This window comes from Oncorhynchus gorbuscha, linkage group LG13, assembly GCF_021184085.1.
Source record: "Oncorhynchus gorbuscha isolate QuinsamMale2020 ecotype Even-year linkage group LG13, OgorEven_v1.0, whole genome shotgun sequence".
Classification (NCBI taxonomy): Eukaryota; Metazoa; Chordata; class Actinopteri; order Salmoniformes; family Salmonidae; genus Oncorhynchus; species Oncorhynchus gorbuscha.
In genome coordinates this window covers 7970899-7998289 of record NC_060185.1, presented here as the reverse complement: position 1 = coordinate 7998289, position 27391 = coordinate 7970899, and the positions used below count along the sequence as shown (strand labels likewise).

The following is a 27391-nucleotide window of genomic DNA, read 5'->3' as shown; positions in this document are numbered from 1 at the left end:
ACGGATCAGTGAGCACAGCTACAACATACAGACAGGTGAGACAAAAACATCTGGTTGCTGCTCATTTTGTACGAGCTGGACATTCTATTAGTTCTCTGGAGATACATTGGAATAGAAATGGTCAAGATGTCACGCAGGGGAGGGTTCATTCAAAGGGGATCTTTATGGATCCACAGGCTGAACACACCGTCTCCTCTTGGCCTTAACGAGGAGTTTGACTTGAAACAGTTTTCATAATTTCAATATGTCTAAAATATATATATATATTTTTTTTTTAAATTGAATATTGTATGTATATTACTGTCACATTCCCTGTACAAAAATGACCTCCTGTTTCAGGAAGTGATTTCACTGAGTACTGCTCATGTATATATCTATATCTATATCTAGCTATCTATATATCTATATCTATATATCTATATCTATCTACATATCTATATATCTATATCTACATATCTATATATCTATATCTATATATCTATCTATCTATATATCTATATCTATCTATATATCTATATATCTATATCTATCTATCTATATATCTATATCTATCTATATATCTATATATCTATATCTATATATCTATATATATAAGACCTTCCACCCCCCACCTGGGATATGGATCTCTGATGAAGACCTACAGGGTTGAAAAGTTGTTCATAATTATCACCTGGCAACATGAGTTTTGCCTAGAACTCCAGCATCGGAGGAAGGAACCTGGACGTGCGTAATGTTCTTCAGCTTTTGTCTTCTGCATTGATTGGTCATACAATTTAGGTCATCTAGGTCACAACAATAGACGAACACAGACTGCTTAAACTAATAACACACAAACAATTATACGTTTTCGTATCTTTATTGAACACACCGTGTAAACATTCACAGAGCAGGGTGGGAAAAGTATGTGAACCCTTAACAACTGGTTGACCCTCGTCTGGCAGCAATAACCAAACATTTTCTGTAGTTGCGGATCAGACCGGCACAACGGTCAGGAGGAATTTTGGACCGTTTCTCTTTACCAAACTGTTTCAGTTCAGCAAAATTCTTGGGATGTCTGGTGTGCACTGCTTTCTCGAGGTCATACCACAGCTTCTCAATGGGGTTGAGGTCAGGACTCTGACTGGGCCACTCCAGAAGGTCAGGACTCTGACTGGGCCACTCCAGAAGGTCAGGACTCTGACTGGGCCACTCCAGAAGGTCAGGACTCTGAATGGGCCACTCCAGAAGGTCAGGACTCTGACTGGGCCACTCAAGAAGGTCAGGACTCTGACTGGGCCACTCCAGAAGGTGTATTGTCTTCTGTTGAAGCCATTCTGTTGTTGATTTACTTCTGTGTTTTGGGATGTTGTCCTGTTGCATCACCCAACTTCTGTTGAGCTTCAATTGGCGGACAGATAGTCTGACATTCTCCTGCAAAATGTCTTGATAAACTTGTGAATTCATTTTCCTGTTGATGATAGCAAGCTGTCCAGGCCCTGAGGCAGCAAAGCAGCCCCAAACCATGATGCTCCCTCCACCAGACTTTACAGTTGGGAGGTGTCCAGGCCCTGAGTCAGTAAAGCAGCCCCAAACCATGATGCTCCCTCCACCAGACTTTACAGTTGGGATGAGGTTTTGATGTTGGTGTGCTGTGCCTTTTTCTCCACACATAGTGTTGTGTGTTCCTTCCAAACAACTCCACTGTAGTTTCATCTGTCCACAGAATATTTAGTCATTAGCCTAAGGGGGGGGGGTTCACATACTTTTTCCAACCTACGCTGTGAATGTTTAAATTATGTATTCAATATAGACAAGACAAATAAAATAATTTGTATGTTATTAGTTTAAGCAGACTGTGGTTGTCTGTTGTGATTTAGACGAAGAGCAGATCCAATTGTATGACCAGTTTATGCAGAAATCCAGGTCATTCCAAACGGTTCACGTACTTTCTCTTTCCTCTGTATTAGCATGAATGGCAATGCCAAACATGTTTTAGTAGTTTAGAAACTCTCTGGCGATATGTTCCTACTACCTTGTGTTCCGGGGAATTATTCCTGTGATGAACCAGTAGAAGGCATTGTGGGATGTCTGTCTGTCTAGACTAGGTAGATCGTGATGTCTGTCTAGACTAGGTAGATCGTGATGTCTGTCTAGACTAGTTAGATGGTGATGTCTGTCTAGACTAGTTAGATCATGATGTCTGTCTAGACTAGTTAGATGGTGATGGTGATGTCTGTCTAGACTAGTTAGATAGTGATGGTGATGTCCGTCTAGACTAGGTAGATGGTGATGTCTGTCTAGACTAGTTAGATGGTGATGTCTGTCTAGACTAGTTAGATAGTGATGTCTGTCTAGACTAGTTAGATAGTGATGTCTGTCTAGACTAGTTAGATAGTGATGTCTGTCTAGACTAGTTAGATAGTGATGTCTGTCTAGACTAGGTAGATCGTGATGTCTGTCTAGACTAGTTAGATAGTGATGTCTGTCTAGACTAGTTAGATAGTGATGTCTGTCTAGACTAGTTAGATAGTGATGTCTGTCTAGACTAGTTAGATAGTGATGTCTGTCTAGACTAGTTAGATCGTGATGGTGATGTCTGTCTAGACTAGTTAGATCGTGATGTCTGTCTAGACTAGTTAGATCGTGATGGTGATGTCTGTCTAGACTAGTTCGATGGTGATGGTGATGTCTGTCTAGACTAGTTAGATAGTGATGGTGATGTCTGTCTAGACTAGTTAGATCATGATGTCTGTCTAGACTAGTTAGATAGTGATGGTGATGTCTGTCTAGACTAGGTAGATGGTGATGTCTGTCTAGACTAGTTAGATGGTGATGTCTGTCTAGACTAGTTAGATAGTGATGTCTGTCTAGACTAGTTAGATAGTGATGTCTGTCTAGACTAGTTAGATAGTGATGTCTGTCTAGACTAGTTAGATAGTGATGTCTGTCTAGACTAGTTAGATCGTGATGGTGATGTCTGTCTAGACTAGTTAGATCGTGATGTCTGTCTAGACTAGTTAGATCGTGATGGTGATGTCTGTCTAGACTAGTTCGATGGTGATGGTGATGTCTGTCTAGACTAGTTAGATAGTGATGGTGATGTCTGTCTAGACTAGTTAGATCATGATGTCTGTCTAGACTAGTTAGATAGTGATGGTGATGTCTGTCTAGACTAGGTAGATGGTGATGTCTGTCTAGACTAGTTAGATGGTGATGTCTGTCTAGACTAGTTAGATCGTGATGTCTGTCTAGACTAGGTAGATCGTGATGTCTGTCTAGACTAGGTAGATCGTGATGTCTGTCTAGACTAGGTAGATCGTGATGTCTGTCTAGACTAGGTAGATCGTGATGTCTGTCTAGACTAGTTTGATTGTGATGGTGATGTCTGTCTAGACTAGTTAGATGGTGATGGTGATGTCTGTCTAGACTAGGTAGATCGTGATGTCTGTCTAGACTAGGTAGATCGTGATGTCTGTCTAGACTAGTTAGATAGTGATGGTGATGTCTGTCTAGACTAGTTAGATAGTGATGGTGATGTCTGTCTAGACTAGGTAGATGGTGATGTCTGTCTAGACTAGTTAGATAGTGATGTCTGTCTAGACTAGTTAGATAGTGATGTCTGTCTAGACTAGTTAGATAGTGATGTCTGTCTAGACTAGTTAGATAGTGATGTCTGTCTAGACTAGTTAGATCATGATGTCTGTCTAGACTAGTTAGATCGTGATGTCTGTCTAGACTAGTTAGATGGTGATGGTGATGTCTGTCTAGACTAGTTAGATCGTGATGGTGATGTCTGTCTAGACTAGTTAGATCGTGATGTCTGTCTAGACTAGGTAGATCGTGATGGTGATGTCTGTCTAGACTAGTTAGATCATGATGTCTGTCTAGACTAGTTAGATCGTGATGGTGATGTCTGTCTAGACTAGGTAGATGGTGATGTCTGTCTAGACTAGTTAGATAGTGATGTCTGTCTAGACTAGTTAGATAGTGATGTCTGTCTAGACTAGTTAGATCGTGATGGTGATGTCTGTCTAGACTAGTTAGATGGTGATGTCTGTCTAGACTAGTTAAATGGTGATGGTGATGTCTGTCTAGACTAGTTAGATAGTGATGGTGATGTCTGTCTAGACTAGGTAGATAGTGATGTCTGTCTAGACTAGGTAGATAGTGATGTCTGTCTAGACTAGGTAGATAGTGGTGTCTGTCTAGACTAGTTAGATAGTGATGTCTGTCTAGACTAGGTAGATAGTGATGTCTGTCTAGACTAGGTAGATAGTGATGTCTGTCTAGACTAGGTAGATAGTGATGTCTGTCTAGACTAGGTAGATCGTGATGTCTGTCTAGACTAGGTAGATCGTGATGTCTGTCTAGACTAGGTAGATCGTGATGTCTGTCTAGACTAGTTTGATTGTGATGGTGATGTCTGTCTAGACTAGTTAGATGGTGATGGTGATGTCTGTCTAGACTAGGTAGATCGTGATGTCTGTCTAGACTAGGTAGATCGTGATGTCTGTCTAGACTAGTTAGATAGTGATGGTGATGTCTGTCTAGACTAGTTAGATAGTGATGGTGATGTCTGTCTAGACTAGGTAGATGGTGATGTCTGTCTAGACTAGTTAGATAGTGATGTCTGTCTAGACTAGTTAGATAGTGATGTCTGTCTAGACTAGTTAGATAGTGATGTCTGTCTAGACTAGTTAGATAGTGATGTCTGTCTAGACTAGTTAGATAGTGATGTCTGTCTAGACTAGTTAGATCATGATGTCTGTCTAGACTAGTTAGATCGTGATGTCTGTCTAGACTAGTTAGATCGTGATGTCTGTCTAGACTAGTTAGATGGTGATGGTGATGTCTGTCTAGACTAGTTAGATCGTGATGGTGATGTCTGTCTAGACTAGTTAGATCGTGATGTCTGTCTAGACTAGGTAGATCGTGATGGTGATGTCTGTCTAGACTAGTTAGATCATGATGTCTGTCTAGACTAGTTAGATGGTGATGGTGATGTCTGTCTAGACTAGTTAGATCGTGATGGTGATGTCTGTCTAGACTAGGTAGATGGTGATGTCTGTCTAGACTAGTTAGATAGTGATGTCTGTCTAGACTAGTTAGATAGTGATGTCTGTCTAGACTAGTTAGATCGTGATGGTGATGTCTGTCTAGACTAGTTAGATGGTGATGTCTGTCTAGACTAGTTAAATGGTGATGGTGATGTCTGTCTAGACTAGTTAGATAGTGATGGTGATGTCTGTCTAGACTAGGTAGATAGTGATGTCTGTCTAGACTAGGTAGATAGTGATGTCTGTCTAGACTAGGTAGATAGTGGTGTCTGTCTAGACTAGTTAGATAGTGATGTCTGTCTAGACTAGGTAGATAGTGATGTCTGTCTAGACTAGGTAGATCGTGATGTCTGTCTAGACTAGTTAGATCGTGATGTCTGTCTAGACTAGTTAGATCGTGATGGTGATGTCTGTCTAGACTAGTTAGATCATGATGTCTGTCTAGACTAGGGAGATCGTGATGTCTGTCTAGACTAGTTAGATGGTGATGTCTGTCTAGACTAGTTAGATAGTGATGGTGATGTCTGTCTAGACTAGGTAGATGGTGATGTCTGTCTAGACTAGTTAGATAGCGATGGTGATGTCTGTTTAGACTAGTTAGATAGTGATGGTGATGTCTGTTTAGACTAGTTAGATAGTGATGGTGATGTCTGTCTAGACTAGTTAGATGGTGATGGTGATGTCTGTCTAGACTAGGTAGATCGTGATGGTGATGTCTGTCTAGACTAGTTAGATAGTGATGGTGATGTCTGTCTAGACTAGGTAGATTATGATGGTGATGTCTGTCTAGACTAGTTAGATAGTGATGGCGATGTCTGTCTAGACCAGGTAGATCGTGATGGTGATGTCTGTCTAGACTAGGTAGATCGTGATGGTGATGTCTGTCTAGACTAGTTAGATCGTGATGGTGATGTCTGTCTAGACTAGTTAGATAGTGATGTCTGTCTCGACTAGGTAGATCGTGATGTCTGTCTAGACTAGTTAGATCGTGATGGTGATGTCTGTCTAGACTAGGTAGATTGTGATGGTGATGTCTGTCTAGACTAGGTAGATAATGATGGTGATGTCTGTCTAGACTAGGTAGATCATGATGTCTGTCTAGACTAGGTTGAAAACCTCATCACATTTTTGCCCAAAGTTTAGAAAACAAAAAACTGAAAATCAACATAATTCATAATGTTTATTATTTTATTTGGGATTCAAAGATAGTTTCATTTTAGTTTTAGTTTTTCATACGTGGGGGAAGAGAAAGAGAGAGAATGAGATATCAAATGTGTATGTTAACTACTCCACTTGTTTTCTGAACTTCTAGAACCATCTAGAACCAGAAATCATGCTTCTAGAACCAGAAATCATGCTTCTAGAACCAGATACCATGCAGAATGAATTGAATCCTGGTCCTTTAGTGTTTTTCCCAGTATTGTGCTATACTGGAGCCCTAGTAGTGCACTATATTGTCTGTCAGGAAGAGGACAAGGTGTTTTTAAAGTTATATAGGCAGAAACATAATGTGTCTCAGTTGAATTGACCTCCACTTTATTAAGAATGCATGACAAACGGTAGTGTAGATCCTGAATAATAACTCCGTAGCACGAGCCAAACTTTAGGTAAGGTCCTGTAAGACTCATGTTCGCCCACGCTGATCTGAGGGAACCTGTGCCTTTATTCTGAGGGAACCTGTACCTTTCACCTGAGGGAACCTGTACCTTTCACCTGAGGGAACCTGTACCTTTCACCTGAGGGAACCTGTACCTTTCACCTGAGGGAACCTGTGCCTTTATTCTGAGGGAACCTGTACCTTTCACCTGAGGGAACCTGTACCTTTCACCTGAGGGAACCTGTACCTTTCACCTGAGGGAAACTGTACCTTTCACCTGAGTGAAACTGTGCCTTTCACCTGAGGGAACCTGTGCCTTTATTCTGAGGGAACCTGTACCTTTCACCTGAGGGAACCTGTACCTTTCACCTGAGGGAACCTGTACCTTTCACCTGAGGGAACCTGTGCCTTTATTCTGAGGGAACCTGTACCTTTCACCTGAGGGAACCTGTACCTTTCACCTGAGGGAACCTGTACCTTTCACCTGAGGGAACCTGTACCTTTCACCTGAGTGAAACTGTGCCTTTCACCTGAGGGAACCTGTGCCTTTATTCTGAGGGAACCTGTGCCTTTATTCTGAGGGAACCTGTACCTTTCACCTGAGGGAACCTGTGCCTTTCACCTGAGGGAACCTGTACCTTTCACCTGAGTGAACCTGTGCCTTTCACCTGAGGGAACCTGTACCTTTCACCTGAGGGAACCTGTACCTTTCACCTGAGGGAACCTGTACCTTTCACCTGAGGGAACCTGCACCTTTCACCTGAGGGAACCTGCACCTTTCACCTGAGGGAACCTGTACCTTTCATCTGAGGGAACCTGTAAATTTCACCTGAGGGAACCTGTACCTTTATTCTGAGGGAACCTGTAAATTTCACCTGAGGGAACCTGTACCTTTATTCTGAGGGAACCTGTAAATTTCACCTGAGGGAACCTGTAAATTTCACCTGAGGGAACCTGTACCTTTCACCTGAGGGAACCTGTACCTTTCACCTGAGGGAACCTGTACCTTTCACCTGAGGGAACCTGTACCTTTCACCTGAGGGAAGCTGTGCCTTTCACCTGAGGGAACCTGTAAATTTCACCGGAGGGAACCTGTACCTTTCACCTGAGGGAACCTGTGCCTTTCACCTGAGTGAACCTGTGCCTTTCACCTGAGGGAACCTGTACCTTTCACCTGAGGGAACCTGTGCCTTTATTCTGAGGGAACCTGTGCCTTTATTCTGAGGGAACCTGTACCTTTCACCTGAGGGAACCTGTGCCTTTCACCTGAGGGAACCTGTACCTTTCACCTGAGTGAACCTGTGCCTTTCACCTGAGGGAACCTGTACCTTTCACCTGAGGGAACCTGTACCTTTCACCTGAGGGAACCTGCACCTTTCACCTGAGGGAACCTGCACCTTTCACCTGAGGGAACCTGTACCTTTCATCTGAGGGAACCTGTACCTTTCATCTGAGGGAACCTGTACCTTTCATCTGAGGGAACCTGTAAATTTCACCTGAGGGAACCTGTACCTTTATTCTGAGGGAACCTGTAAATTTCACCTGAGGGAACCTGTACCTTTCACCTGAGGGAACCTGTACCTTTCACCTGAGGGAACCTGTACCTTTCACCTGAGGGAACCTGTACCTTTCACCTGAGGGAACCTGTACCTTTCACCTGAGGGAACCTGTAAATTTCACCTGAGGGAACCTGTACCTTTCACCTGAGGGAACCTGTACCTTTCACCTGAGGGAACCTGTACCTTTCACCTGAGGGAACCTGTACCTTTCACCTGAGGGAACCTGTACCTTTCACCTGAGGGAACCTGTGCCTTTATTCTGAGGGAACCTGTGCCTTTATTCTGAGGGAACCTGTGCCTTTATTCTGAGGGAACCTGTACCTTTCACCTGAGGGAACCTGTGCCTTTCACCTGAGGGAACCTGTACCTTTCACCTGAGTGAACCTGTGCCTTTCACCTGAGGGAACCTGTACCTTTCACCTGAGGGAACCTGTACCTTTCACCTGAGGGAACCTGCACCTTTCACCTGAGGGAACCTGCACCTTTCACCTGAGGGAACCTGTACCTTTCATCTGAGGGAACCTGTACCTTTCATCTGAGGGAACCTGTAAATTTCACCTGAGGGAACCTGTACCTTTATTCTGAGGGAACCTGTAAATTTCACCTGAGGGAACCTGTACCTTTCACCTGAGGGAACCTGTACCTTTCACCTGAGGGAACCTGTACCTTTCACCTGAGGGAACCTGTAAATTTCACCTGAGGGAACCTGTACCTTTATTCTGAGGGAACCTGTGCCTTTCATTTACAGTCACACTGCTTTGACAGTTTTCATAATTACACATTTTAAAACATCTAATTGTATTTGTCACATACACACGGTAAGCAGATTTTTTTTGAGTGTAGCGAAATGCTTGTTGTGCATTCCTAATTGCAAACTTTTTCCTACACAGTACACTACTGTTTACCAGGGCTCTATGCGCTCTGGTCAAAAAGTAGTGCACTTTATATAAGGAAGAGTGTGTCATTTGGAACACAAAGACTTACAAAAAATCGCAATCCCTCCCTCCCTCTCTCCCTCCCTCCCTCCCCTACTGGAGTGCAATTATGCGCAATGGTAGAAAATAAAGCACCCTGACTGAGACGCTCAAAGACCTTCATTAATGTAACATTCAAAGCTCGCAGGACACACAGTAATGTATCTCTGCTCTCATCTCAATAATAACCACCTTCACTTATCACACACTGAGAGGAAAGCCCCATACACTTTCTATATCCTACTTGATTCATTCATTAACTTTCACAGCATGAAAGCTGTACATACGCGGAATTACAATGGTTTAGTGACTCACAAATGTCTCAGTCCATTTTGGAAATTAGTATGAATTAATAAAAAATGTAAAATAATTTCCTCACCTTCTACTTCCTTTAATCCTTTGATCCTTCATCCTTGGACACCTTATGGACAAACTTTTTATTTTACTTTACAAATGCTCAGCTCTCGCTCTGAAAACATTTTCTGAACAAAAATATAAAAACGTTGATCCCATTTTTCATGAGCTGGAATAAAAGATCCCAGAAATGTTTCATATGCACAAAAAGATTGACAGATGTGGCATATCAAGAAGCCGATTAAACAGCATGATCATTACACAGGTGAACCTTGTGCTGGGGACAATAAAAGGCCACTCTAAATGCCACAGATGTCTCAAGTTGAGGGAGTGTGCAATTTGCATGCTGACTGCAGGAATGTCCAACGGAGCTGTTGACAAAACATTAAATGTTAATTTCTCTACCATTAGCTCCCCCCAATTCATTTTAGAGAATTTGGCAGTACTTCCAACCAGCCACACAACCGCAGTCCACGTGTAACCATGCCAGCCCTGGACGCTTCAACACCTGCGGGATCGTCTGAGGAGAAGGGGTTCTGAGATATATTTCTATTTCAGTCTGTAATAAAGCCCTTATTTCTGATTGGGTGGGCTTGACTCCCCAGTGGGTGGACCTGGCTACGCCCCTGCACAGTCATGTAAAATCTAGATAATGATTTTATTTATTTCAATTGACTGGTTTCCTTCTATAAACAAATTGTTGCATGTTGTGTGTGAATTTGCCAAATTGATTTCTCAACATGTTTATTTCTTCAGCAGCTGTTGACTTGTTTGTTTGAAAACAGAGTGATATATATATATTTGTTTTATTTAAGATACAGAGGACGTTGACTCCATTGAACCATATTCTCTTAAAGGTGGACTACTACCCGGGCCTATTGTCAACAGTTGTGCACTATATAAAGAGTAGATGTGCTTCCATCAAACAGACTTGTTGCAGATAAAAGGCTTTGTGTGGTGACATAGGGCACATATAAAACACTTTAGTGGTTTCGGTTCTCCTGTACCGAATAAAAAAAACACAAGTTAAATGTGTTTCCGTCGTATTTTCAACTCTGTGGATGGTTTTGTCACAAAAACTGTTGTGATAAATCACAAACTTCCCCATCTGCTATTGACTTATGATCTCTAGACAATAGTTCACTGATAAAGTGGGCAGGGTGGGTTATATGATAGGATATAGATAAGATTAATTGAATAAGTCTTTTATAATTGGCAGCTAAAGCATCGATCATCATTTCAACAGAATTTAGATAATACCATAATACCAAGCTCATCATCATGAAGGTCATCACCGGCCATCACCGTGAAGCTCATCACCGTCCATCACCGAGAAGCTCATCACTGTCCATCACCATCCATCACCGTGAAGCTCATCACCGTCCATCACCGTGAAGCTCATCACTGTCCATCACCGTGAAGCTCATCACCGTCCATCACCGTGAAGCTCATCACTGTCCATCACCGTCCATCACCGTGAAGCTCATCACTGTCCATCACCATCCATCACCGTGAAGCTCATCACCGTCCATCACCGTGAAGCTCATCACTGTCCATCACCGTCCATCACCGTGAAGCTCATCACTGTCCATCACCGTGAAGCTCATCACTGTCCATCACCGTCCATCACCGTGAAGCTCATCACTGTCCATCACCATCCATCACCGTGAAGCTCATCACTGTCCATCACCGTCCATCACCATCCATCACCGTGAAGCTCATCACTGTCCATCACCGTGAAGCTCATCACTGTCCATCACCGTCCATCACCATCCATCACCGTGAAGCTCATCACTGTCCATCACCGTGAAGCTCATCACCGTCCATCACCGTGAAGCTCATCACTGTCCATCACCGTCCATCACCGTGAAGCTCATCACTGTCCATCACCATCCATCACCGTGAAGCTCATCACCGTCCATCACCGTGAAGCTCATCACTGTCCATCACCGTCCATCACCGTGAAGCTCATCACTGTCCATCACCGTGAAGCTCATCACTGTCCATCACCGTGAAGCTCATCACTGTCCATCACCGTCCATCACCGTGAAGCTCATCACTGTCCATCACCGTCCATCACCATCCATCACCGTGAAGCTCATCACTGTCCATCACCGTCCATCACCATCCATCACCGTGAAGCTCATCACTGTCCATCACCGTGAAGCTCATCACTGTCCATCACCGTCCATCACCATCCATCACCGTGAAGCTCATCACTGTCCATCACCGTGAAGCTCATCACTGTCCATCACCGTGAAGCTCATCACTGTCCATCACCGTGAAGCTCATCACTGTCCATCACCGTGAAGCTCATCACTGTCCATCACCATCCATCACCGTGAAGCTCATCACTGTCCATCACCGTCCATCACCATCCATCACCGTGAAGCTCATCACTGTCCATCACCGTCCATCACCATCCATCACCATCCATCACCGTGAATCTCATCACTGTCCATCACCGTCCATCACCATCCATCACCATGAAGCTCATCACTGTCCATCACCGTCCATCACCATCCATCACCGTGAAGCTCATCACTGTCCATCACCATCCATCACCGTGAAGCTCATCACCATCCATCACAGAGAAGCTCATCACCATCCATCACAGAGTCCATCACCATCCATCACCGTGAAGCTCATCACTGTCCATCACTGTCCATCACCGTCCATCACCATCCATCACCGTGAAGCTCATTACCATCCATCACAGAGAAGTCCATCACCATCCATCACCGTTCAGCTCCATCACCATCCATCACCGTGAAGCTCATCACCATCCATCACAGAGAAGCTCATCACTGTCCATCACCGTCCATCACCGTGAAGCTCATCACTGTCCATCACCGTCCATCACCGTGAAGCTCATCACTGTCCATCACCGTGAAGCTCATCACTGTCCATCACCGTCCATCACCATCCATCACCGTGAAGCTCATCACTGTCCATCACCGTCCATCACCATCCATCACCGTGAAGCTCATCACTGTCCATCACCGTGAAGCTCATCACTGTCCATCACCGTCCATCACCATCCATCACCGTGAAGCTCATCACTGTCCATCACTGTGAAGCTCATCACCGTCCATCACCGTGAAGCTCATCACTGTCCATCACCGTCCATCACCGTGAAGCTCATCACTGTCCATCACCATCCATCACCGTGAAGCTCATCACCGTCCATCACCGTGAAGCTCATCACTGTCCATCACCGTCCATCACCGTGAAGCTCATCACTGTCCATCACCGTGAAGCTCATCACTGTCCATCACCGTGAAGCTCATCACTGTCCATCACCGTCCATCACCGTGAAGCTCATCACTGTCCATCACCGTCCATCACCATCCATCACCGTGAAGCTCATCACTGTCCATCACCATCCATCACCATCCATCACCGTGAAGCTCATCACTGTCCATCACCGTCCATCACCATCCATCACCGTGAAGCTCATCACTGTCCATCACCGTCCATCACCGTGAAGCTCATCACTGTCCATCACCGTGAAGCTCATCACTGTCCATCACCGTCCATCACTGTCCATCACCGTGAAGCTCATCACTGTCCATCACCGTCCATCACCATCCATCACCGTGAAGCTCATCACTGTCCATCACCGTCCATCACCATCCATCACCATCCATCACCGTGAAGCTCATCACTGTCCATCACCGTCCATCACCATCCATCACCGTGAAGCTCATCACTGTCCATCACCATCCATCACCGTGAAGCTCATCACTGTCCATCACCATCCATCACCGTGAAGCTCATCACCATCCATCACAGAGAAGCTCATCACTGTCCATCACCGTCCATCACCATCCATCACCGTGAAGCTCATCACTGTCCATCACCGTCCATCACCATCCATCACCGTGAAGCTCATCACTGTCCATCACCGTCCATCACCATCCATCACCGTGAAGCTCATCACCATCCATCACAGAGAAGCTCATCACTGTCCATCACTGTCCATCACCGTCCATCACCATCCATCACCGTGAAGCTCATCACCATCCATCACAGAGAAGCTCATCACCATCCATCACAGAGAAGCTCATCACTGTCCATCACTGTCCATCACCGTCCATCACCATCCATCACCGTGAAGCTCATCACCATCCATCACAGAGAAGCTCATCACTGTCCATCACCGTCCATCACCGTGAAGCTCATCACTGTCCATCACTGTCCATCACCGTGAAGCTCATCACTGTCCATCACCGTGAAGCTCATCACTGTCCATCACCGTCCATCACCGTGAAGCTCATCACTGTCCATCACCGTCCATCACCGTGAAGCTCATCACTGTCCATCAACCTCTTCAAGGCCATTCTACTGCCAATGTTTGTCTATGGAGATTGCATGGCTGTGTTGCGCGATTTTCATACACCCGTCAACAACAGGTGCGACTGAAATGGCAGAATCCACTCATTTGAAGAGTTGTCCACATACTTTTGTAAATATAGTGTATCTGCCTATAAACTCTTAAAGCTTTTCCCACATCATAATAGTACCACTACAACGTATCACATCATCACATGACTCCAAGTTTACTTCATATGATGGCTATTGCATCAATATCTCTGCATAAAAGGTGTTTTTATTGCCACTTCTTGCAAATTATCAATTTCATCAACACAAAAAAAAGATCTGTCTAACTTTTTTTTTTTTTTTCTCTCCATTTATGAAATTATTACAGGTATTTCCTGTTTCCATTATTAAAGCTGTCGACTAATATCTGTGTCTGATTTAAAATGCGTTATTGTCCCGGACTACATCTACATGAATGTCTATCGGTCATGTTGTTTAACATACCGGCCTGGAAAGTATTGCGTTGAGAGACCTTCATCCATAGATCCCATAGGTCAAGGTTCATCGAGATCGGCCCAGTGGTTCCGGAGATGTAATCGAAGTGTTTTTCACAAAAAAAATCCCAAAATGGTGGAAAATCCCAAAATGGCGGACCTTAATTAAGGGTCCTTGAGGCAAACGTGTTCCTTGTGAGAAGAGACCTCCTCTGTTTTACCATCTCACGGGAATTTGCACGTTGATGTTCCTCAGCGGGAACAACCGGTATAGTAACAATAATGATGAACCAGAAGACACATAGTATGGTTTCACTGCTTGAACCCATAATACAGAACCCATCATTAGTTCAATACAAACCAGGCAAGGTAGTAAAATGTAACAGAGGGTAAAACGATGCTCGAGTGATTAGATACGAGTTCACAAGGTATAATGCCTAGGCTATAACACAGCGTGGTCAAGGTGGTTTACATGACTGATTACTGCGGGACTAACGTACCGCCACTTATCGGTCGAATTAGAGTTTGGGGCGATCTGACTACTTGGTCGGATGCATTTCTTTCCGAAGAATCACACCGCTATCAACTGCAGGCGAAAAACTCTGGAGGTGTCCGAGCTGAACTATTGTTTAAACCCGGTTTTTAAAGACAGTTTTGTGGTTGGCAGGAGACTAGGTTTCAATCCCAGTCAAAAATAAGAGGGTGTGTTACATACATTATCATTGGCACAGCCAGAAGAGGTCTGGCCACCCCACATAGCCCGGTTCCTCTCTAGGTTTCTTCCTAGGTTTTGGCCTTTCTAGGGAGTTTTTCCTAGCCACCGTGCTTTTACACCTGCATTGTTTGCTGTTTGGGGTTTTAGGCTGGGTTTCTGTACAGCACTTTGAGATATCAGCTGATGTACGAAGGGCTATATAAATAAATTTGATTTTTGATTTGATTTGATGTGATGGGGAGTAGAGAGATTCTCACCTGGATCCATTTATCTGGAATGGCCATGGCAAGACGGTAGTCGAAGCCCAACCCTCCCTCTGCCACGGACCGGCACACAGCTGGCATCCCTGATACGTCCTATAGGAGACACAACGAGAAACAGGTAGGTAGGTGTGTGTGTGTGTGTGTGTGTGTGTGTGTGTGTGTGTGTGTGTGTGTGTGTGTGTGTGTGTATACATTCTGTGTGTGTGTGTGTGCGTGGTTGAAAGATTGTTTTCATTCCGTGCCAGCTGATTCTTTTGTTGGTCAACGTGCGTGCGGATATAAATAAATAAAAATAAATCTGACCCATTTAGCAGGACGCGTTTATCCACATTGGCAAACAGTCATGTGTGCATACATTTTCCAGTTTTTGAACCCACTACCCTGCACTATGACACAGCTTAAACTGAGCTACAGAAGGACATATATTGCACTTTTGTAGGATGTGTATTGTGGACAAGGAGGTTGTTGTCCTCCTTGTCTACAATGAATCCAAAATCCTTCCAAACCGAGTGTTTCCCTTTCTCAGCACCTATTTCCATCTGAACCTTTGTGATGATTTCTCCTGTTACTTTTATCCATTTTTCACGTCAGCTAGGAGTCAGGGAAAATAAACTTGGCGACGGCAGCGTGGTTAGAGCGTTGGACTAGTAGCCGGAAGGTTGCAAGTTCAAATCCCCGAGCTGACAAGGCACAAATATGTCGTTCTGCCACCTGAACAGGCAGTTAACCCACTGTTCCCAGGCCGTCATTGAAAATAAGAATTTGTTCTTAACTGACTTGCCTGGTTAAATAATGATAAAATAAACAAATAAAAATAAACAATTGTACCCGTGACGGAAGGGAACATAGAGTCTGCACGTGCACGGACACGTGCACGGACAAATAAGGGACGTTTCAGACCACACAAACAGACTACGAATGGACAGTTCCCTGCTCCACTCTCTCGTTGCGTGGCTGGTAGCCTAGGCTATGTCTGCCTCACCACTCACTTAGTCAGTATGGAATTTGAAACACAATTCCTGGGGTAGAATGTTTACGACCAGCAATAACATCATTCTGAGCCGACCCACAGGTTGAAAGATTGTTTTCATTCCGCCCGCCAGCTGATTCTTTTGTTGGTCAACCGCGGGGACCGCAGGTATCTGACCCGATGCAGGACTCTAGCGTGTGTGTCCACATTGGGAAACATTGATGAGCACATTGTCCAGTTTTTGAAGCCGCACAAGTTGCACTATGACACAGATTAAATCACTACTGAGACTACTCCACGACATACGGAGACTACTCCACGACACACGGAGACTACTCCACGACACACGGAGACTACTCCACGACACACGGAGACTACTCCAAGACACACGGAGACTACTCCACGACACACGGAGACTACTCCAAGACACACGGAGACTACTCCAAGACACACGGAGACTACTCCAAGACACACGGAGACTACTCCACGACACACGGAGACTACTCCACGACACACGGAGACTACTCCAAGACACACGGAGACTACTCCAAGACACACGGAGACTACTCCAAGACACACGGAGACTACTCCAACGACACACGGATACTACTCCAAGACACACGGAGACTACTCCAAGACACCGGAGACTACTCCAACGACACCGGAGACTACTCCAAGACACACGGAGACTACTCCAAGACACACGGAGACTACTCCAAGACACACGGAGACTACTCCAACACATACGGAGACTACTCCAAGACATACGGAGACTACTCCAACACATACCGAGACTACTCCAACACATACCGAGACTACTCCAACACATACCGAGACTACTCCAACACATACCGAGACTACTCCAACACATACCGATACTACTCCAACGCATACCGAGACTACTCCAACGCATACCGAGACTACCCCAACACATACCGAGACTACTCCAACACATACTGAGACTACTCCAACACATACTGAGACTACTCCAACACATACTGAGACTACTCCAACACATACTGAGACTACTCCAACACATACTGAGACTACTCCAACACATACTGAGACTACTCCAAGAGCAAAACATACTGAGACAACTCCATGAGCAACACATACTGAGACAACTCCAACACATACTGAGACTACTCCAACACATACTGATACTACTCCAACACATACTGATACTACTCCAACGCATACTGATACTACTCCAACGCATACTGATACTACTCCAATGAATACTGATACTACTCCAACACAGAGGGCGACTACTCCATGATCAACACACACTGAGACTACTCCAACGCATACTGCTACTACTCCAATATATACTGCTACTACTCCAACGCATACTGCTACTACTCCAACGCATACTGCTACTACTCCAATATATACTGATACTACTCCAATGCATACTGATACTACTCCAATGCATACTGATACTACTCCAATGCATACTGATACTACTCCAACGCATACAGATACTACTCCAACACATACATGATACTACTCCAACGCATACTGAGACTACTCCATGAGGAACACATACAGATACTACTCCAACGCATACTGATACTACTCCAACGCATACTGATACTACTCCAACGCATACTGATACTACTCCAATGCATACTGATACTACTCCAATGCATACTGATACTACTCCAACGCATACTGAGACTACTCCATGAGGAACGCATACAGATACTACTCCAACGCATACTGATACTACTCCAACACATACTGATACTACTCCAACACATACTGATACTACTCCAACACATACATGATACTACTCCAACACATACATGATACTACTCCAACGCATACTGAGACTACTCCATGAGGAACACATACAGATACTACTCCAACGCATACTGATACTACTCCAACACATACAGATACTACTCCAACGCATACATGATACTACTCCAACGCATACTGAGACTACTCCATGAGCAACACATACTGAGACTACTGCCTTCCTGTACTGTACTAATGATAAAATGTTTATTATATTATACTGAGCATTTGACTTTATATTCGTTTTAAATTCAACTGGTTTTACTAGTTCTAAATTGTTATTGCATTGCGGAGAAGGAACCTGCCAACACACACTGAGACTACTCCAACGCATACTGCTACTACTCCAATATATACTGCTACTACTCCAATATATACTGCTACTACTCCAATATATACTGCTACTACTCCAATATATACTGCTACTACTCCAATATATACTGCTACTACTCCAACCCATACTGCTACTACTCCAACCCATACTGCTACTACTCCAACCCATACTGCTACTACTCCAATATATACTGCTACTACTCCAATATATACTGCTACTACTCCAATATATACTGCTACTACTCCAACCCATACTGCTACTACTCCAATATATACTGCTACTACTCCAACCCATACTGCTACTACTCCAATATATACTGCTACTACTCCAATATATACTGCTACTACTCCAATATATACTGCTACTACTCCAACCCATACTGCTACTACTCCAACCCATACTGCTACTACTCCAACCCATACTGCTACTACTCCAACCCATACTGCTACTACTCCAATATATACTGCTACTACTCCAATATATACTGCTACTACTCCAATATATACTGCTACTACTCCAATATATACTGCTTGCATTGCGGAGAAGGAACCTGCCAACACTTTGTTGGAAGGTTTATACTACACTGTACATGTGACTAATACAACTCCCAAAACACTTCCAGGAACAACACGGACAGAAAAATACACTTTAATTGAATGAATTAGAGCCAAAACAAAGCAGCGGCTTCCGTTTACTGACGACATTATTCCTTAATTACAGAGATGATCAAAGATGTGAGACAATAATAAGTGCTTTAATTAATCATGACCAGGGAGGGGGGGTGGCGGGGGGGGGGGTTGTGTCATCCACGACTCATTTAATGTATTGTGTTTGTGTGTTTTGGATGTAGAGTCAGGACTCCTGCAGGGTGTGTTTTGGGATGTAGAGTCAGGACTCCTCTAGTGTGTGTTTTGGATGTAGAGTCAGGACTCCTGTAGTGTGTGTTTTGGATGTAGAGTCAGGACTCCTGCAGGGTGTGTTTTGGATGTAGAGTCAGGACTCCTGCAGGGTGTGTTTTGGATGTAGAGTCAGGACTCCTGCAGGGTGTGTTTTGGGATGTAGAGTCAGGACTCCTGCAGGGTGTGTTTTGGGATGTAGAGTCAGGACTCCTGCAGGGTGTGTTTTGGGATGTAGAGTCAGGACTCCTCTAGTGTGTGTTTTGGATGTAGAGTCAGGACTCCTCTAGTGTGTGTTTTGGATGTAGAGTCAGGACTCCTGTAGTGTGTGTTTTGGGATGTAGAGTCAGGACTCCTGCAGGGTGTGTTTTGGATGTAGAGTCAGGACACCTCTAGTGTGTGTTTTGGATGTAGAGTCAGGACTCCTGTAGTGTGTGTGTTTTGGATGTAGAGTCAGGACTCCTGTAGTGTGTGTTTTGGATGTAGAGTCAGGACTCCTGCAGTGTGTGTTTTGGATGTAGAGTCAGGACTCCTGCAGTGTGTGTTCTGGATATTTACATTTACATTTAAGTCATTTAGCAGACGCTCTTATCCAGAGCGACTTACAAATTGGTGCATTCACCTTATGACATCCAGTGGAACAGCCACTTTACAATAGTGCATCTAAATCTTTTAAGGGGGGGGTGAGAAGGATTACTTTATCCTAACCTAGGTATTCCTTAAAGAGGTGGGGTTTCAGGTGTCTCCGGAAGGTGGTGATTGACTCCGTTGTCCTGGCGTCGTGAGGGAGTTTGTTCCACCATTGGTGGGCCAGAGCAGCGAACAGTTTTGACTGGGCTGAGCGGGAACTGTACTTCCTCAGTGGTAGGGAGGCGAGCAGGCCAGAGGTGGATGAACGCAGTGCCCTTGTTTGGGTGTAGGGCCTGATCAGAGCCTGGAGGTACTGAGGTGAGTCAGGACTCCTCCAGTGTGTGTTTTGGATGTAAAGTCAGGACTCCTCTAGTGTGTGTTTTGGATGTAGAGTCAGGACTCCTCTAGTGTGTGTTCTGGATGTAGAGTCAGGACTCCTCTAGTGTGTGTTTTGGATGTAGAGTCAGGACTCCTCCAGTGTGTGTTTTGGATGTAGAGTCAGGACTCCTGCAGTGTGTGTTCTGGATGTAGAGTCAGGACTCCTGCAGTGTGTGTTGTACTGTTTTAGTAGAGTCCTACAGAGTCAGTGTTGTTCACTGTGGGGTGGTCTGAAGCTATAGCCTGGACCCGGATCTAGATGTGATTTAAAACTACTAATTCCTCTCACCATTGTTGCCATGACATTCAGGACAGCATACTGATTTTACATATCAACACATTTTGGTACATATCGAAGTGCCTAAGGACCAGTGTTACCTCTGCGATGGTGATGCAGTCAGGATACAGGGTGTGCAGGACATGATTAGCTGTCATCAGATAGACCAGGGAATCTTCATCCACCTGAAGACCAAAGTACTCCGAGTAGTCTCCTGAAAACATACTGCCTGAGGACAGAGAAAGAGCAAGGCTATCACCTAGGGAGCTAGGGGGATAGGAGTTAGGGGGTAAGGGTTAACGGGTAGGGGGGTAAGGGTTAGGGAGCTAGGGTGTAGGGGTTAAGAGGTACAGTAAGGGCTAGTACTCAGAGTAGTCTCCTGAAAACATACTGCCTGAGGACAGAGAAAGAGCAAGGCTATCACCTAGGGAGCTAGGGGGGTAGGAGTTAGGGGGTACAGTAAGGGCTAGTACAGTGGAGTAGTCTCCTGAAAACATACTGCCTGAGGACAGAGGTACAACACCCACACTGAATACATAACCAATTTATGACCATAATCCACACTGCATATATAACCATAACCCACAATGATGCGTAATCAATATACAACAATAACCCACACTACACATAACCAATACATAACTATAACCCACACTGAATACACAGACAATGTAAACTATAACCCACACTGAATACATAACTATAACCCACACTGAATACACAGACAATGTAAACTATAACCCACACTGAATACACAAACAATGTAAACTATAACCCACACTGAATACACAACCATAACCCACACTACACATAACCAATACATAACTATAACCCACACTGAATACACAGACAATGTAAACTATAACTCACACTGAATACATAGACAATGTAAAATATAACCCACACTGAATACACAGACAATGTAAACTATAACCCACACTGAATACACAGAAAATGTAAACTATAACCCACACTGAATACATAGACAATGTAAACTATAACCCACACTGAATACATAACCATAACCCACACTGCATATATAACTATAATCCACACTGAATACACAGACAATGTAAACTATAACCCACACTGAATACACAGACAATGTAAACTATAACCCACACTGAATACATAACCATAACCCACACTGAATACACAGACAATGTAAACTATAACCCACACTGAATACATAACTATAACCCACACTGAATACATAACTATAACCCACACTGAATACATAACTATAACCCACACTGAATACATAACCATAACCCACACTGAATACACAGACAATGTAAACTATAACCCACACTGAATACATAACTATAACCCACACTGAATACATAACCATAACCCACACTGAATACACAGACAATGTAAACTATAACCCACACTGAATACATAGACAATGTAAACTATAACCCACACTGAATACATAACTATGACCCACACTGAATACACAGACAATGTAAACTATAACCCACACTGAATACATAGACAATGTAAACTATAACCCACACTGAATACATAACCATAACTCACACTGAATACACAGACAATGTAAACTATAACCCACACTGAATACACAGACAATGTAAACTATAACCCACACTGAATACATAGACAATGTAAACTATAACCCACACTGAATATATAACTATAACCCACACTGAATACACAACTATAACCCACACTGAATACATAACTATAACCCACACTGAATATATAACTATAACCCACACTGAATACACAACTATAACCCACACTGAATACATAACTATAACCCACACTGAATACACAACTATAACCCACACTGAATACACAACTATAACCCACACTGAATACACAACTATAACCCACACTGAATACACAACTATAACCCACACTGAATACACAGACAATGTAAACTATAACCCACACTGAATACATAGCTATAACTCACACTGAATACATAGACAATGTAAACTATAACCCACACTGAATACATAACCATAACTCACACTGAATACACAGACAATGTAAACTATAACCCACACTGAATACACAGACAATGTAAACTATAACGCACACTGAATACACAACTATAACCCACACTGAATACAATGTAAACTATAACCCACACTGAATACATAACTATAACCCACACTGAATACATAACTATAACCCACACTGAATATATAACTATAACCCACACTGAATACAGACAATGTAAACTATAACCCACACTGAATACATAGACAATGTAAACTATAACCCACACTGAATACACAGACAATGTAAACTATAACCCACACTGAATACATAGACAATGTAAACTATAACCCACACTGAATACATAACTATAACCCACACTGAATACACAGACAATGTAAACTATAACCCACACTGAATACATAGACAATGTAAACTATAACCCACACTGAATACATAACTATAACCCACACTGAATACACAGACAATGTAAACTATAACCCACACTGAATACATACACAATGTAAACTATAACCCACACTGAATACATAGACAATGTAAACTATAACTCACACTGAATACATAACTATAACCCACACTGAATACACAGACAATGTAAACTATAACCCACACTGAATACATAACTATAACACTGACAATGTAAACTATAACTCACACTGAATACATAACTATAACCCACACTGAATACACAGACAATGTAAACTATAACCACACTGAATACATAGACAATGTAAACCTAAAACTCTACACTGAATACACAGACAATGTAAACTATAACCTCTGTACACTGAATACATAGACAATGTAAACTATAACTCACACTGAATACATAGACAATGTAAACTATAACCCACACTGAATACACAGACAATGTAAACTATAACCCACACTGAATACACAGACAATGTAAACTATAACCCACACTGAATACACAGACAATGTAAACTATAACTCACACTGAATACATAACTATAACCCACACTGAATACATAGACAATGTAAACTATAACTCACACTGAATACATAGACAATGTAAACTATAACTCACACTGAGCCCTTACCATAGACAATGTAAACTATAACCCACACTGAATATAAGACAATGTAAACTATAACCCACACTGAATACACAGACAATGTAAACTATAACCCACACTGAATACACAGACAATGTATAACTCCACTGAATATAAATAACCCACACTTACCAATGCCATGACAATGTAAATATAATCCCTGAATACAGACAATTAAACCAATGCCATGATAATGCCCAATATAAATCCCTATAACCCCACTGAATACATACAATGTAAATGGTGGTGGTACTGAATCATAACTATAACTCACACTGAATACATAGACAATGTAAACTATAACCCATCCACTGAATACATAGACAATGTAAACTATAACCCACACTGAATACACAGACAATGTAAACTATAACCCACACTGAATACACAGACAATGTAAACTATAACCCACACTGAATACATAGACAATGTAAACTATAACCCACACTGAATACATACACAATGAAACTAGGAAAACCAGTATTGAATACATAACTATAACCCACACTGAGGTTTGTTCATAGACAATGTCAAACTATGTTAACCCACACTGAATACATAGACAATGTAAACTATAACTCACACTGAATACATAACTATAACTCACACTGAATACATAGACAATGTAAACTATAACCCACACTGAATACACAGACAATGTAAACTATAACCCACACTGAATACATAACTATAACCCACACTGAATACACAGACAATGTAAACTATAACCCACACTGAATATATAGACAATGTAAACCAAAAACTCTACTGTTGTTAGTGCGCATGGCCACTTCGTAGGAAATGCGTTATGTACCCTCTGTACACAGTGACAATAACATTAAACCATTGGGTTTTATTGAAAAGCACATAAACCATGACGTTGCAGGTGCTTGGGAACACTGCTCTGGCATGTTTATACAAGTTGTGTCAGCCTCTATTTAGAAAGCTCTGACGAAGGCCAAGAGGTCGACGCACAAGCTTGAATAAACAAAGTGATATGAGCAATATCAGTGTGTGGGATTTTCGCTTAACAATACCAGAAACTCAACACTGCTGCTAGTGTAAAGAATATGAAGTGATTATGAGAGCACTATAATTCATCTCCAGTTTGAACAGGAGTCTTAGGATGCCCAATATGAATCCCTATAGCCCTTACCAATGCCATGATGATGCCCAATATGAATCCCTATAGCCCTTACCAATGCCATGATAATGCCCAATATGAATCCCTATAGCCCTTACCAATGCCATGATAATGCCCAATATGAATCCCTACAGCTCTTACCAATGTCATGGTGATAATGCCCAATATGAATCCCTACAGCTCTTACCAATGCCATGATAATGCCCAATATGAATCCCTACAGCCCTTACCAATGCCATGATTATGCAGAGACAACTGGCCTCAATTAGCCCTTCAACCCAATGTGCATTTGATAATGAACGGACCAATAGAAAAATGCTAGCCTATAGCCCTTACCAATCCACCAATCAAATGCCCAGATATGAATAGTACAGTACACTTCAGGAAAAATGAGATATTATGGAAACATCCTGATTCTTCCTTCCCGTTCACCAATGCCATGGTGGTGGATTACAAAATGCTGATTCAACCCCATCGAACCTGAAGCCATCAAAACGATACTCCTCCATCCACCAACGCAGGTTAGACAGCAGGAACCTCAGCACCTCCCAGCTGCACACGCACACACACACACTTCTACTTCAGCAACACACACGTTGCCATAGAAACTTAACACAGAGCTAGTTGGTGGCACTTGCACACACACAGCTGGTGGCTGTCCTGCACACAGAGGCTCACACACACACTGGTGGCTGGCCACACACACACACACACACACACAAGAGCAAGGTCAGGAAAACAAGAAGTATTTAATAATTGAAACGTGTGATGCTGCTGGTTGGAGGTTTGTTCTACAGCGCTACAGGTCATTCCCATCTGATGTTGATGCTTAGGCACAGGTGTGTGTGATAGAGCCTTATTGAGCTAGCTGGTGGCTGTCCACAGACTCATTGACACATTGGGCCACAGTGTCCAGTTCTCTCTGGCTGAGTAAATCAATGTCTTACAGTAGGTAACTGAGCACTCCTCCTGGTCTACATCCCAAATAGCACCCTATTCCCTATTTTAGTGCACTTCTTTTGACCAGGGACCATAGGGATCTGGTCAAAACTAGTGTGCCAAATAGGGAATAGGGTGCTATTTGGGATGGATGCCTGATCTCTATCAGAGCGCATGGCCACTGGCTAAGTGTTTAGTATGGCCACCGTCTCACTGTGTCTCAGTCTGATAGGATTTCATGTAACACTTGGGTAAACAAACACCAAGCGAGGGAATTGAGTTCCTACTCCTGAGAATGAGATCAGCGATACTCTCTAACGTGCTTTGTGGCCTCTCTCCTTCTAACGTAGCACGTCCCAAATGGCACAATGTTTCCTATTTAGTGTACCACTTTTGACCACGGCTCATAGGGTTCTGGTCAAAAGTAGTGCACTATATATATAGGGATATAGGGTGCCATTTGAGAGACGCACAACGTGACTCCCTCCTCCGTCCAACATAGCAAACCAATACTCAGAATAAACACAGGAAAAGAAAGACAGAGCCAAGGTCCTTTTAAAGCACTGCAATATCAAAACTACTTCAACAACTTCGGGAGGACTGGACAGAGAAAGTGTAATTGAGGTGATTCGGTCAAGGTGAACCACGCTCACATGACAAGTTGCCTCGACCCCCCCCATCCTCCATCAAGTTAATACCGGAGCGTTAGCTCAGCGGGGCAGTACAATCTAGTTTAGCGGCACTCAGGAGACCCAGGTTCGAACCCAAGTCAGACACGCAAGATAATATAATAATAATAATATATGCCATTCAGCTGTGACTCTTTTAACCAGGGCTTTAACTTACAGTCATGTGTGCATACATTCTACACTCAATGGGTGGTCCCGGGAATCTTAAAACCAATATCCAAAAGCAATGTATTTATTTATATGGTACTGAAATATGCTCTACCAACTGAGCTACAGAAGGACCACAAGATACTGAGCTAAGTGTTAGATGAAACAAAATATAGGACATCATGATTATGCAGAGACACACTGGCCTCAATTACCTCCCCTTCAACCCAAAGTGTGCATTTGAAAGAGAACGGACTGGTATAAGAAAAATGCTAGCCAAGCTAGCCCTTGCCTCCACCAATCAAATGCTTTCAGATGTGTGGGAAATAGTGAACGAGTGTACACTTCAGGAAAAATGAGATATTATTAGGAAACATCCTGTATTCTTCCTTCCTCGTTCACCGTGGCGATGAGGGGGGATTAGAAAATGCTGATTCAATCCTTAAAATAGTATTGTATCCTGGGGAGGCTCAAGGATCTGAGAGTGCTCCTGAAGTAAGCAGGCTCTTAAAGCTCTAGGTCTCTCTCTGTGCTGCCATCACTTCTACTTCAGCAAGGGCACGTTGCCATAGAAACTTAACATGGCAGAGCTAGTTGGTGGCTGGCTTGCTGTGTAGAGGCTCATTGAGCTAGCTGGTGGCTGTCCTGCTGTGTAGAGGCTCATTGAGCTAGCTGGTGGCTGGCCTGCTGTGTAGAGGCTCATTGAGCTAGCTGGTGGCTGGCCTGCTGTGTAGAGCCTTATTGAGCTAGCTGGTGGCTGTCCTGTTGTGTAGAGCCTCATTGAGCTAGCTGGTGGCTGGC

The 27391-nt window shown here is 43.3% G+C and overlaps 1 protein-coding gene across 1 annotated transcript in view; it reads right to left on the bottom strand.

The window, feature by feature from the left end:
- Positions 1-27391, bottom strand: part of gbe1b (glucan (1,4-alpha-), branching enzyme 1b) — a 333639-nt gene that overhangs the window by 166401 nt on the left and 139847 nt on the right. Inside the window, exons 8-11 of the mRNA XM_046296301.1 lie at positions 25270-25367; positions 24828-24857; positions 20705-20832; positions 15310-15408 (exon numbers count right to left, since the gene is read on the bottom strand). Coding sequence (XP_046152257.1) covers positions 15310-15408; positions 20705-20832; positions 24828-24857; positions 25270-25367 — 355 coding nt within the window. The remainder of the gene's footprint in view (positions 1-15309; positions 15409-20704; positions 20833-24827; positions 24858-25269; positions 25368-27391) is intronic.